Here is a 13,796-nt window from a genome sequence, read left to right on the forward strand (position 1 = left end):
CTTTATACTGTGAAAGTCTCTTGACTACTACAAATACACACTTCAAATCCGTGTTTCCCCTTCTGCACCAGTGAAAAAGAAGACGGGAGCTGAGGACAGTTGGACAGATGGAGACATCAGAGGACATCAAGGTGGGAATATTCAGGAGATGGCGTCAGGAAGAGATGGAAGGAAGAAGAAGCTGTTTCACTCACCAGGAGAGCAGCAGCGCGATGAAGACCTGGACTAGTGAAGGTGCCAGAGAACCGTTCGACTGTGAGCTTTGAAATGCAAACAGCGCCCCGTGTGGAATCAAAATGCATTGCACCATGTGTCACAAATGGTCATTTCACAGAGGAAAGACACTTAGAAGATTATGTCTGATTTTATATCCTGCACTCCCCTGTGTGTAGGGGATTTATTAAGATGGTCATAGAAATCTAGACCTCCAACATAAGTAATAACGTTAATGCTGCATGAAGAAAATTTAATATGACAAATTGGGATTTGTTTTTAAACCTAGAAAATATGTGCTGAAAATTAAAAAAGGTTCCTGCTTATGAGCGTTTTTAAAGCTGAAATTTTCTCAATCAGAAATTCTTTCTTTCAACTCAGATATACACTTTAAATCACAGCTGTTTTGACTAGAAATCTCAGAAATATCTTGTTTTAAATTTGACTTTTAACTTCTGAAAATCTTCTGACTTCAAAGTCTACAGTGACTTTTGACCTTGATCTAAACCAATCCTTCCTTTACAAAAATCAGTTTGGACGTTTAAAAACTCTCACTTCAAGTCTAGCGGATGAAATCCTGAATTGATGTAACAATAATACATAACAATAATATTGCATGGCGTCTGCTTTTCTCTGGCACCTCCCCGGTCAGCGCTCCTTCCTCTGCGCCTCCTGCTGTCCATCGCTAGGAAGCTAGCCAGCGTTAGCTCCGCCCCTCACCGCCGCAGTCTTTACCTTTCCTGGTGAAAAACTCTCGGCTGAACTTCCCGGCTGCAAAGACTTTGCGTGGAACTTTCCCCAGCAGCTCCATGATCAGAGCGACGTGGTCTGCCCACCACCGCCACCAACGTCACAGACACAGAGGGAACAGGCAGGGTTCAGCGTCGCAGCATGCACACACACATCGACACACATGCGCGGCCGACTGAGGCGGGCGGACACACACGGACGCCCCGGGACACACCAGAGCCCAGCTCTTCTATCTAGCTCCCACGGCAGGCGTGTGTCTGCTCTGATGTGTGTCACGTCAGTGTGTCTCCGTCCGAGCAGTTTGGCGCCACCGATACCTCTTCTGTTGAAGAACTCCCGCGAGTATTTGCCAGAGAGCGCAAAGTGTCTTGGAATACAACCCAGGAGCTCTATGATGTGGGCTATGTGGTCTGGGGGAGGAAGGGAGGAAGGGGAAGAGGAGAGAGTCAGGTACAACCAGGTGGGAGGACGGTGGAGAGGTGGAGGAGGAGAGAGAGGAAGGAGTTGGGAAGAAGTAGGGGACAACGGAGATGGGTGAAGGAGAAGGGTTGGTGAGTGAAAGAGTCACAAAGAAGAGAGAGTGGATATGAGGTCAAAGAGTGATGGAGGGCGAGAGGAAAAACAGAGAATATGGTGGAGAAGGAAAGGGTATCGTGTTAAACAGGTAGGAAGAAGGGGGCGATTGAGAGCAGTAAGTGAAGAGCAGGATGTGGAAAGAAGGACAGGTTGGGTTCGGAGAATAAGGAAGGGAAAAAGGGAGGAGAGAAAAGGAGGGAAGCAGGAGAAGAAAAGATCACAAGGGAAGATTAGTCAGAAGCGCCGACTGAGGGTCATGGTGAGATTTCACTGGAGAAGAAAGTCTGTCGTTCACTGCTGATGTCGCCGTTAAACTCTGCTGGTTCCGTGTCAGCCCAGTCAGGAGTGAAGCTCTGGGCTTCCAGAGTGGAGGTAGCAGCAAGAATCACAGTGGAGAGAGGGGATGTGGGGGAGGAAGGGGGCGCTCCGGAACTAAAAGTTTCCAATGATCAGAGACCAAAATGACTGAAAAACGTTAACAGCTAATGGTAAAAACACTCTCCTGACCGTGAACTGAACAGCGCCAGTCACTAAAGGCTAAATGACCTAGCATGTAGAGAGCTACTTTGAACATCTAGTCTTTTGCGTTGTTGGGTTGTTGGTGCGTCGCATCTACAGCTTAAAAGAAGCAAATGGATTCCACATCAGACATTTAAATTCTGCGTTTTCACATCAACATAAACTTGTGTTACACAGGTTTACAGCTAGCAACTACACGACTATGCAAACGTCTGCAGCCAAATCTACCCTGGTAGGCAGGTTCTCATGCAACATTTCCACTGCTACTCTCACACACTTCCACACCGCTACGTTAGCTTGTGCTACCGAAACACCAAATCTTTACATTCACTTTAGTTAGTCGACACCTGACGCTCTCCTCACCTCCTCATCAGAGTAGCGCGGCACTAACACGCACGTCATTGTGAAACTCACCTTCGTCTCTGGAGTAGTCTTCGCCAGAATGGGGCTCGAACAGATAATCGCCGGTCGCCAGTTCGAACGCCTGGGGACGGCAGATAAACTCGCTACAGTCAGGTGGCGTTTCTATGACGGCCTGTATCACAGAGTGGCTTGTGTGTGTGTGTTACCATGCAGGCGGTGCTCCAGATGTCTGCAGGCGTGCTGTAACCAGCACCGATCAGAACCTCAATAGAACGATACTGTCGGGTCTGGATGTCTTCAGTGAAGTGTTTGTGCTGCGGAGACAGAGAGCCTTAATCTGATGTCACTTTCTATGTAGAGACAACTTCACTTCCTCTTTTGGTAATGTGCAACTTTATTTTGCGAGGGCTTCATGTGTGTGACAGAATGGCTGTAATCAGAGTATCTGGAGGATGACAGAGCTCCAGACCCACTTTCTGTGAGAGTCATGGGTGAAGCAAAGGCGCAGCCTTCATCCACCACTAGAGTAATAATGGTGTGAAAGCTGTTGCTGCTACGAGAGGCTCCTACCACCCAGCAGGCGTTTCCCAGATCCGCGATCTTCACTCGAATGGACCCGGCGTTACTCGGGTCTAGCGGGTTGACGAGCAGGTCAGCAGCTCGGGCCCGCACTGTGGGAACAAAGATCCAAATGCATGAAGTGCGGCGCAGGTTCAGGACCTCACCGTCCAAGACTCACCTTTCGGCGTGTCGCCCGTGCTGGATGATGACACAGTGCGGCTGCGGTCGGCCGTGGGGCTGCTGGGCAGCGGTAGCGCCTCCACGCCGCTCGTCTCTGCGTCCGCCGGCTCGGGGTCGAGGGGCAAATCCGGAAAGATGGGAGCGGTGTTGTGGTGTCGCTCGCCCGAGCCGTTGGTGAGCGCCGGCTCGCTCACCTCGCCGTTGTACATCTCGTAGCCAGAGCTCAGCGAGATGTCCCGGTCCGTGTAGCTGAGCTCCGACTCCACCAGGGGGCAGAGCAGAGTCTCGGGTGTGGGCGAGGGGGGAGGGGCGATGCTGGGGCTGGGGCCCAACATCACGTGACCATTCGTTTTGGCCAGGTTGGTTTTGTTCTGGGCAGTGATCGGAGAGGTGGAGTCGGTGAGGAGATCTGCGGTCGTCGTCACCTCGTCCTCCTCCTCTTCTTCACCCTCCTGTCCCTTTGACTCCTCCTCCTCCTCCTCCTCCTCCACGGCTGTCTCCTCGCCCTTCTCCTCATCCTTCTTCTCACAGTTTTCATTGTTCGCTTCCTCAGCTTCATTCTCCTGGATCTCTTTGTCCTTCTTCATCTCCTCCTTCTCCTCTTCCTCTTCATTGTCCTGCTCAGTCTCTTCCACTTTCTCCTCCTCTTCAGCCACCTCCTCTTCTTCCTCTGCTTGAGTCAAGTCTCCGTTACCTTGTGGCGTGGATGGGGGTATTATGCCACCGTTGTCAGCAACAGGAGTGAGGTCCTCCTCCTCCTCCTCCTCCTTCTCTTCTTCCTCCTCCTCATCTTCAGCCTCCTCCTCTGTGGCAGGTGGCGTTCCTCTTGGCTCCTCAGCATGCACGGCTCCTAGCGAAGGGAGGAAAATTGAGTTTAAAGATGAGCCCCACTGCTATCTTGAACTGCAGCGAGCCACTCACCAGTGTGGTTGGTCAACCTGACTGGCCTCTCCCTCTCAGCCCCGTCCTCCTCCTCATCGTCCTCCTCCTCCTCATCCTCATCTTCATCATCATCGCTCTCCGCCTGAGCGATGCCAGGCCCCGGCGGCGGCGGCTTCCTGGTCGGCGAACGCGGCTTCTCTTCCTCTCCGTCCTTCTCCTCGTCCTCTCCTTCTTTCACCTTCTCCATCTTCTCGGCTTCTCTCTCCAGAGCTTCGATCTCCAGCATGCGGCGCTCCAGCAGCTCCGCCTGCCGCTTCTGCTTCTTCTTCAGCTTCTTCTTCTTGTTCTTGGAGATCTTTCCCACCTGCGGGTCGCAGCAGAGGCGTCACATGGTTGCAGAGGATCGGACAAGACAAGGACTTTTCATGTATGTTGTTTCATCAACTGAAGAAATGGTCAAACAGAAAGTCAAATGAGGTTCAGATTTAGGCTTCAAAACGTTTATTGCTTTAAGGTAAAAACTTTCATTCTATGACAGGAATCTAAACATCAAAGGTTATGTGTACCAGTAAACATGGTACACACACAGTAGCTAAAAACCTCTTGATTATATTTACATGGGAGCCTGTGTGTGTGTGACAGTGTGTGTTTGTGTGTGTTCTGGTGTCGTACTCACATCTGACGTACTCACCGGTTTGAGCTGTGGGGCTGTGCTAACTGACGGACAGACAGAAAACCCAGAGTCAGACGTTATTGTCACACACATCAGCAACAGATCTAAGAGTTTAGACTGCTTTATTTGGAGTGGTGGCGCCCCCTGGAGGATCCTCAGCAGCATGGTAAAACTCCTCATCCTGCCCTCGATGTCCAGCAGTGACACGTACCTGCTGACCCGGAGGGAGGGGGCGCTCCGGCCTTCTGCCACTCGGTGGCCTCCATGGCCATGCGACGCACAAAGACGTCATCCACGCACATCAGGATGTTCTCGGGTTTGATGTCCGTGTGGATGATCTTACACTTGGTGTGAAGGTAGTCCAGGCCCTGCAGGACCTGAGCCCGGATCGGCAGGTTGGTGACAGGTTCAGGTGAGCGCGCCGTGGGTCTGCAAGTGTACCTGTTTGATGATGCTCTTCACACACGGCAGTGGCAGGCCCTGGTAGTTGGACTTGATGATCCACTTGAGCAGGTGATGACCCAGAACCTCAAACACCATACACACATCTGCATCAGGAGTCAAGGGGCTTTCGTGAACACAAGCACAACAAAAACACCTAACACACACTCAACTTAAATGTACACAAACAAAGGCATCTCAAATACACACACTGAGGGAAATTTACACAAAGACTGCAACTCGCAAACACAGAAAGAGGAATGGAAACAAGCATTTGCAAACAGGTGGAATTCAGTACAAATAAACATGGTCATTCACGCACACTTGCTTTCATGGACATGGCGACGACACACACAGCCATATAAACAAGCGAGCAACCACTGGCACAAACATAATCATTGATAAATAATCAAACAGTCTTAGTATCAAAGACACACAATCATTGCACAACACAAACACCAACTGCAAGAAAGCACAACAAAATCACAGGAAGAAGCAGACACAAATCATAAAAACAAACACACGATCAAGAAATAAAAACAAAAAAAATAGAAGATAATTATAAATAGAAACAAAAGACATTCATAGATGAAAGCAAACACAAAAAATAAAATATGAAAAAAACATTCACAGAAACAACAAAAAATGAACGACAAACACACACAATGAAAACACGAAGACACAAAATCTTGTGAAAAAAATGCACACATTGTGACACAAAGGATACGAATGCCGTTGACCCCTGAGATCTTGAAGTCATCGATCAGCTGCACAACCATGTCCTTGTTGGGGTCAACAGGGTCGCTCTCTCTGACCTGAGGAGCAAAAAGAGGAGGGTGAGTGGAAGTCTGGGAGATACAGACGAGGACATCAGCCTGCTAAGTCAAACAGCCTCACTGCAGCAAGCCATGTTTGGGACCAACACTTGGATGTGTGTCAGCGGCACATTAAATAGATAAATGGAATGTCACGTGACTCCGGTTTGGCAGGCAACATGCAGACCAGCTAGTGAAAGTCATCAGGTCCTCACACATCGCAGCAGCTTGATCTCGTCCAGCGCCGTCTCTGTGTAGTGCTGAGCGCTCTTCACCACCTTCATGGCCACAAAGTTCTTCACCCTGAGAGCAGAGAAAAGGTCATGTGACCTCCAGGGCAATTCACAGTTGGAAAGTGTGGATGTAAGGCAACACCACCACATCACAACCATTAGTGTAATTAACCCCAGAACCGTAGCGTCCGGCGCACGTGTGTGTGTGTGTGTGTGTAAGCAGACACGAGACAGCGATACAGACATCCATCCACTCTGGTTCCCACATGGACACAGGAACAACATCAGAGCGCAACTGGTGGAGTGTGTTTCAGCAGAACTGCGGTCACCATGGTAACCAACCACACACTGTCAGACGTCCATGCGTGTGCATGCTTTTGTGAGCATTGAAGGTTAATGAGAACGAAGACCACACGACGGCTTCAGAAAGCGTGCGTGTATGTGTGTGTGTGGGCCACCTACTGGATGTCGAAGCACAGCCATACGGTGGAGAAGTGGCCCCACCCCAACTTCCTGATCACATGGTACCTCCCGTTGAACAGGTCGCCGATCTTCACCGGATGATACCCACCTGAGCAGAGAGGGAGGAGAGGAGCGGACGTCAGGCAAGACAGGAGAGGAGCGGGAAGGAGAGATGAGTGGTGGAGAGGCAAGGAGCAGGGGAGAAGTGAGAGGAAGAGAGAAGGAAGTGAGGAGCAGAAGACATGTGGGGAGAGATGACAGGCAAAGAAAGAGACACATGGGGTGGAGGGTGAGGAGAAAAGGGAGGACAAAACAGAGGAATAGAAAGATGAGAAGAGTTTGCAGAGAGGACAGAGAGTTGGGGAGGTGAGGAGCACAGGAGAGGAGGAAGAACCTCAGGCTTGTCTGACCTTTGCAGTAATCTGCGGGGTCCTCCTGCTCCTCATCATCAGAGCCCAGGATCTCCTCCTCTGGCTCTGGGGGCCCTGCCGGCTCCGGGGGAGGTGGAGGGGGCGGCGGGGGAGGAGGTGCACTCACCGAGGCTTTCTGCTGGTTCTCAGGCCTGGACACACAAGACGATGACATCATCAATATCAGTAATTCACACACTACCAACACATATTTAATGTGAATTAGAAAACAAAAGATTTTAAAAAATGATTTTAAACTAGGTGCATCATAATAGTGACTTAATCTGGTTAATTAAAATTAAAATTATACTGATCTGGTTTACCATTAAAATTCTGATTTAATCCTTAATCAACACGCAAAATGAAAATCAGATTTGGTTATCAGAGAAAAAAAATGTAATCTGATGAAATGTTAAATGATAATCTGGTAATGTTGAAATGATAATTTGACAGTGCAAAGTCAACCTCCTCAGAGTAGGAAAAAACAACTAAATATGTTTCATAAATATGTATAGCTGGGATTAAGGACAATGATCTGCTTAATCTCTGCAGATTGACATTATCTAGGTAAAGTTCATACTGATCAGAATATTAACTTTTTAATCTGAATGACAGTAAAACAGACTCACATTGTCCCCTTATTAGAAAGATTAAATCTGGCACAGGCGTCACAATAACATCTGATAATCTGTTGAAATATTGATCCAACCCCTGCTCATGGAAACATCCCGTCATCCGAAAAGTGACATATGCAGACATGGAGACCGCCATGGCAACGGGGCCGAAAGCTCCATGCTCGCAGCGACGGAGGTTTACCAAGCGAAGACGGAAAACAAAAACAGAGCCGCCGCTCCGGAGCTGGAAGAAAACGCGGTCACAGAATCCTGATGGAGCCTGTCGGGGTGTCGCCATGGCAACTGCAGCGAAGGAGAGGGCGGAGGGGAGATCCGGGCGCAGAGAGCTGACATGACGGCGACGCCAACACACACAAACATCAACGTTATGATTCTGCGGTGAAGGACAGAGGAGGACTTGGCATTGAGATTTGACTGCTGTACACACACACACACACACACACACACACACACACACACACACACCCTGCATCGGGTTGCTAACACAGCTGCCATATATCATCTCCCAATGTGACCCGAGCTCTCCAGACGCTCCTCACACTCAGCAGCGAGTGGAGGTTCAGATGTTGGACCACCACGGTCTGATAAGACCAACTCTGAGGGTGAAACGGCAGGGAGGTCGGCTCAGTCAGTCACACAACTCTTCAGACTCTCTGCGGCAGTTTTCATCTCCTGACAGTTCGGTTTGTTCTCGACAGAGTTTCTTCACGCCTCCATCTGAGAACCCCATTCTCGGGTGAGTGTGAGCTAATCAGCGCTGGTTAGTGCCGTCCTCACGGCAGGACCTCTAAATACTCTTCCTCCATCACCGCCACTAATTTCCTCACAAGGAGTCGCGTGTTAACCTCATCAGGACGTCTTGTCGTCCTGCTGCAGGGTGAAATGATGACTAAGTCATCACAAATGGACAACGTTAGTCAGCAAGCATCACCGCTTCCTGTTATCAGGACTGAAGGTTTGCTGAGGTTAATGCCTGGATTTCAACTGCAGTACAACTTCAGGCAGGCGGTCATAATGTAAACTGCAAGAGCAACAGATACGGTGATTTAGGTGACACTAAAGAGAGAAATACGATCACGGATGACACCAGCTGACAGTTCAGGTGTGTCAGAAGGAGACACCGACACTTCATGCTGCGGACACACACATTCCTGACACTTTAAACAACTAAGATTAGAGTGTCGATCACATGACACAGCGCCGGCACTCACACCCTGCGCCGGCATGTGTAACGCCAATGTTAAAAACTCCAGTAGTATACAATTAGACCTGGGGCCATGTTGGACCTGAGGCCGGCCCCATCAGCTCCTGTGGACTCAGGCTCACAAACCTGTTCTCAAGAACTGTAAACAGGGTGACTAACTCAAAGACTCCTGTGATTACAGTGCTGTATATAGTAAACACTTGTAAAGTATCAAGTGCTATTTTGAAACTGATCACAATGTGGTTTGTTGTCCCAAAGGACCCGGCGCCTCAGCCGACGAATCCATTGGTCGGTTATAGTCGACTGGTCGTTGCAGCCTGTCACACAATATTTTTCAACATTTGGAGCTAGAAAGTTGTTCAGCAAACAAGTTTAAAGTATCTAAAATGACAAGCTTTTCTAACTTGCTCGATGCCATTAATCTTTGTTGATGAATGGAATGGAAACAAAGTGATTTCTAACTGTGTCACAAACTAGCTCAAACAACGCTGCAGACTTCTGACGTGCTGAGCTCCGCTACACATGTATGATGCCAGTGATCTGGATGAAAAGCCAACACGACTCCCTCCATCACTGGAAGAGTCACTGGGCGAGGCGGAAACTCTTCTCCGACTCCGTGACTCATCCCCACCGCTGGTTATCACCAGGGTAACAGCTATTCCTTAGCAACAGGAGTCTTCCAGTCAACAGGAGGAGGTTCGGTCTGCGGGGGTCCCTCGGCACCGAGGTAATCTCTCACTTATGATCACTGACTCACTCTCCAAGAAGATCCGTCTGTGAGATCTCGCCGCTATTTTCGGACGGAGATTGACGTCACTGCGCACCGCCCCCACATCGCCTCTCGGCCGGGCCTGTGCAGGTATGTCAGAAGGAGACGCCGGGTGTGCAGACTTCTCAAGGTCACTGTGACTCAGAAGGTTCAGCCACCAACTCATACAATATTTAGAAACTTCTTTCTTTCTGGGAGGAAAGTTCACCACAACACCAACACAGGTGCAGACCCTCAATCCCAGGTAAGTCGGGGGCCACGTCTCCATCACAGGTACAAAAACTGCATCTGTCACCCCAATCTATCTTGTATCAGAGTGAAACTGAAACCAGCCTGCTGATGATCTTCACTGCACTGGTGTGAATCTGGACTGTCACAGAAGGAGCAGGATTTTAGATTCTCCCGTCTAAAAATAAACTATAAACACAGTTTGTGCTGTCGGGTCGCAGCGACCACATGATCTGAAGATGCTGCTGTTGCTGCCGCAAGACGCCACCGGCGATACACACTGCTCCGCACACACACAACAGTGCACTCAGCAGACAGTTCCATGGAGAAACACAAACACACATAACGTTAGCAAATGGACTTGCTTCTGCCACAAACACACTCCAACACCCTGGATCACAGGAGCATAGCTATACATTCACAGAAAGAAAACACAGCTCACATTCATAATTAAAAAGTAAATGGATCTGAACATGCCTGACAAGTACACACTCACACACAGAGAGAAAACACATTTGCAGCAGCCACCCTCCAGATACATAGAGAAAAGCAGCCACAACGGACACAGGCATACACAACACTTCCTTAAAGCAGCACACAACCACCACCAGAAATACACAAATCTTTAAATACACAAATTCGCGTTCTGTTTTTTTTGGGGGGGGGGTGTGTTAGTTTGTTATTTAAGTTATTTTGAACACCGACAAATAGACTGAGTTTCCAGTGTTTCCAGTCACTGACAAGTGTAGTTTTTCGTTTATTTTCACAAACTATAATCAAACAAAAGTTACGGAACTAAAGGTTGTAAATATTACTCCCTGTGGTGCCGACGAAGCACAAAGCAGGTGACCGCAGAGCTGCTAAAAACACTGGAAACATGCGCCCCGGCCTCTGTCATGACTTGCAGTTCAGTGTTGACTCAAAAGCATCACCAATGTCTCTTAGTGATTCATTTGTTTAGCGCACAATCTTGTGCATGCGTCTTTCTTATTTGTTGTTAGAGCATTACAGCGCCTCTACAGTCCTGGCATATGTAGAACATTGAGTCCAGTGAATCCGTGCGGACAGCAGAAACAGCCAGCTCTTTACCGAGCACTTTATAGAAAATGTTGGGATAGGCTCCAAGTGGATGCAGCATTAAACCACACACATGTATCAGTTTCTTCACAAGGACACACACAAGGGTGTTGGTTATTCAAACACAAACACACATTTAAAGACGCACATGTTGTCCTGAATTGAAAGCTAAACAAGGCGGGCAAACACTAGCAGGTACAGAAAACAAATCACAAACTGAACTTCCTGTCAGCTGACACTGTGAATGTGTCAATAAGATAAGAACATGTTTACAAGTGTGTGAGCTTGTTGATCTGTGTGTGCTGGTGTTGTTTCACATGTCCGCGGCATCCTCTCCCTCACTCCCTCTGAGGGCATGAAAGCTCCTCAATGCTCGTCTTTGTCGTCAGCTGACATCAGTGGAATGTATGAACGCCACTATAGACGCTGCCTGATGATGGACACGTTTCCCATCAGCCCCGGCTCGGCTCTGCTCTCTTCCATCACAGACTATTTATGGAACGAGCACATAGAACCTGTGTGACAGTGTGTGCTGTCGTCAACTGGATTTAAATATGGTGGAGCTCCTTCTGCAGGAGCTCGTTGGTCATCGTTTTCACACAGCATAATGTCAGGACAGAATCTATTATTTCGGATGGAAGTTAAAGACTCAAGCTCTCGGAAAGCCTTGAGTAGGGATGGAACAAGATGCTACAAGATGTAGCCAACCTGCGGGGGGCAGTAATGTGTACTAGCTGCAACTGTTCTGCCAACAACATGAGGAGAAGGAGGGAAGCCACATAGTACAGTGAGAGTGGCTTTGGATCCGAGTCCATGCACTGTACAGGACTGTGAGCTCACTTGCAACAGTAGTTTGAAGGCAGCAAGTAAAACTATACTGAAGAGTGGGAGGGAGAGAGAGAGAGAGAGAGACACCTTGGCCTACGGTGCGACCAGGCTGAAGGTCTCGGGTATCACCACCTCACCTCAAAGTGTGTCAAGCAAACATTCCAAGACAGTAAGTGGACCATCATTGATAAGTGAACTGCGATGAACTGGAAAAGCAAGATGTCACCGCCAGCTCCAACCTCCGACATGCAGTGCAACAGACCATTCCATCAAGTTGCCATGGCAACCAGAATCAGCTAAGACAAGTTTTCATCTCTGTCTCACTTGTATTGGCTCTTCAAACAAACAGTAGCCATGATACAAACACACTGCTGCTCTTCTACCTGTTCCGCAGCGCTCTGTGTCGCAGACGGAGGGCGCACAAAGCCAGACTCCATCTCTTGGTTTTGGGTTGTGGGTTAAATTCCATAAAGCAGAGAAGAAAAGTCAAACGGGAGCAGACATGAGAGTGAATCAGAGGAGCAGGAAACTCTCAGCATAGATCCAAGTTCTGGAGCGTCTGGAATTCTCCCACCAGTCACATGGGCGATGACACCCACCTGCTAAAGCCGCAGATTGATGAACCAATACAGAGAGCATCTCAGACACCCAGTGGGCAAGTGGGGTACTGCACACCACCAAGATAGAAGTATTGACTTTGAATCCTACTTGAAGCATCTCTGGGTTCGGAGAGAACCTGGTCCCAGTTTTGTTGGCTCACAAGCACTCTGGTTTCCTCCCACAGCCCCAAAACATAGTGAGGACAAGTGACCGCGCCACATTGTCCTGTGACAGACAACAAAAGTCAAGTCTGTAATGGGGCAATTCCACACACGCTATAATCTAAGGTGAAAACTCAAACCTCAGACAGCTCATCCTAGCTAAATGTGACCGGATCAAAAGGCAGATGTACAGTAATACATGGCTATCAAATTGGACTGACTTTCTGAACCAATAAAAAGTAACAGGACATAATGAGAATCACAATGAATGATTTTCTCTTTTTACCAAAAGCTTCAACATCCCATTTCCATTACAGTACAAGACCTTTGGTGACCCCTGAGCTCAACCCCAGGTGAGACACCTGGATCAGGTGCCTGAGGAGCGGCTCACATGACCTGGTCCTCTAAGGTATCGCCATGACCCTGATGTGGTTTCAGGTGCGTGACTCGGTGATCTTCCCTCCTCCACGCTGACTCGGGGAAACATTCCGGTTTGACGGCCTCAACTGAAAATTGCACTCTGGTTTCGTGTAAACACTCTTTTATTTAACATCCAAGAGAGGACTGCTGGAACTCACCACTGAGGAGACAGTGGCAGGTCATATGCGCAGGACAGAGCTCAAAGAATTACACCAGACGTCTGGCTAATTGCTACAAAGATAATGGCTTGCTAACATAACAAAGGTTAATTGGAATGAGCCTTGCAATGTTTTATCTCTAAAAAAAACGACATGTAATGATCTGGATTTATGAATTTAGGTGAGGAGCTGCCCCAGGAGCAGATGGATGGAATGTTTGTGACATAAAAGAGTCACAAAATTAAAGCTACTGAAATGTAAGACACAGCAAAACATTGAAGGTTCAGATCATTACGCAACCCTAAATACTAAGTCGTTCCAGACAGTATACTTCAACAAACATCTGTAGTACGACATCCAGTGGGCTAACATGTGATCATGAATAAGCCTTCGGTGCCAGACTGCAAAATATTTGCGACAAACTTCAGTAGTTGAAGTCTTTCTTAGGAAACTGACCAATTGCTAAACGTGAATAGACCTGTATTTTCCTCAACTTAGACCTCAGATCGTCATGATGTTTGGGCCGTATTTGCTCACTGACAGATATATTTTTAAATTTTATACCACCTAAGTGATAGCATGAATTCAAATATAGTAGCCAATCAGATTCTCACGCAAAGAAGAAGCAGAGCAATAAT

The 13,796-nt window shown here is 48.3% G+C and overlaps 1 protein-coding gene across 4 annotated transcripts in view; it reads right to left on the reverse strand.

Moving 5' to 3' along the window:
• The window catches only part of srpk2 (SRSF protein kinase 2), a 33,230-nt gene that overhangs the window by 2,780 nt on the left and 16,654 nt on the right, over window positions 1-13,796 (reverse strand). The window contains exons 2-14 of one of the 4 annotated variants that reach the window (XM_053884540.1): window positions 7,079-7,230; window positions 6,669-6,777; window positions 6,189-6,276; window positions 5,886-5,973; window positions 5,159-5,265; window positions 4,929-5,094; window positions 4,736-4,761; window positions 4,084-4,408; window positions 3,161-4,012; window positions 2,992-3,092; window positions 2,628-2,735; window positions 2,473-2,542; window positions 1,281-1,373 (exon numbers count right to left, since the gene is read on the reverse strand). In XM_053884540.1, the coding sequence (XP_053740515.1) occupies window positions 1,281-1,373; window positions 2,473-2,542; window positions 2,628-2,735; window positions 2,992-3,092; window positions 3,161-4,012; window positions 4,084-4,408; window positions 4,736-4,761; window positions 4,929-5,094; window positions 5,159-5,265; window positions 5,886-5,973; window positions 6,189-6,276; window positions 6,669-6,777; window positions 7,079-7,230 (2,285 nt within the window). Of the gene's footprint in view, window positions 1-948; window positions 1,042-1,280; window positions 1,374-2,472; window positions 2,543-2,627; window positions 2,736-2,991; window positions 3,093-3,160; window positions 4,013-4,083; window positions 4,409-4,720; window positions 4,762-4,928; window positions 5,095-5,158; window positions 5,266-5,885; window positions 5,974-6,188; window positions 6,277-6,668; window positions 6,778-7,078; window positions 7,231-13,796 lie in introns of all 4 variants that reach the window. The other 3 variants (XM_053884539.1, XM_053884538.1, XM_053884537.1) reach the window with 3 other exon arrangements.

The sequence above is a fragment of the Synchiropus splendidus genome, chromosome 14 (assembly GCF_027744825.2).
Source record: "Synchiropus splendidus isolate RoL2022-P1 chromosome 14, RoL_Sspl_1.0, whole genome shotgun sequence".
In the NCBI taxonomy this organism is placed as follows: Eukaryota; Metazoa; Chordata; class Actinopteri; order Syngnathiformes; family Callionymidae; genus Synchiropus; species Synchiropus splendidus.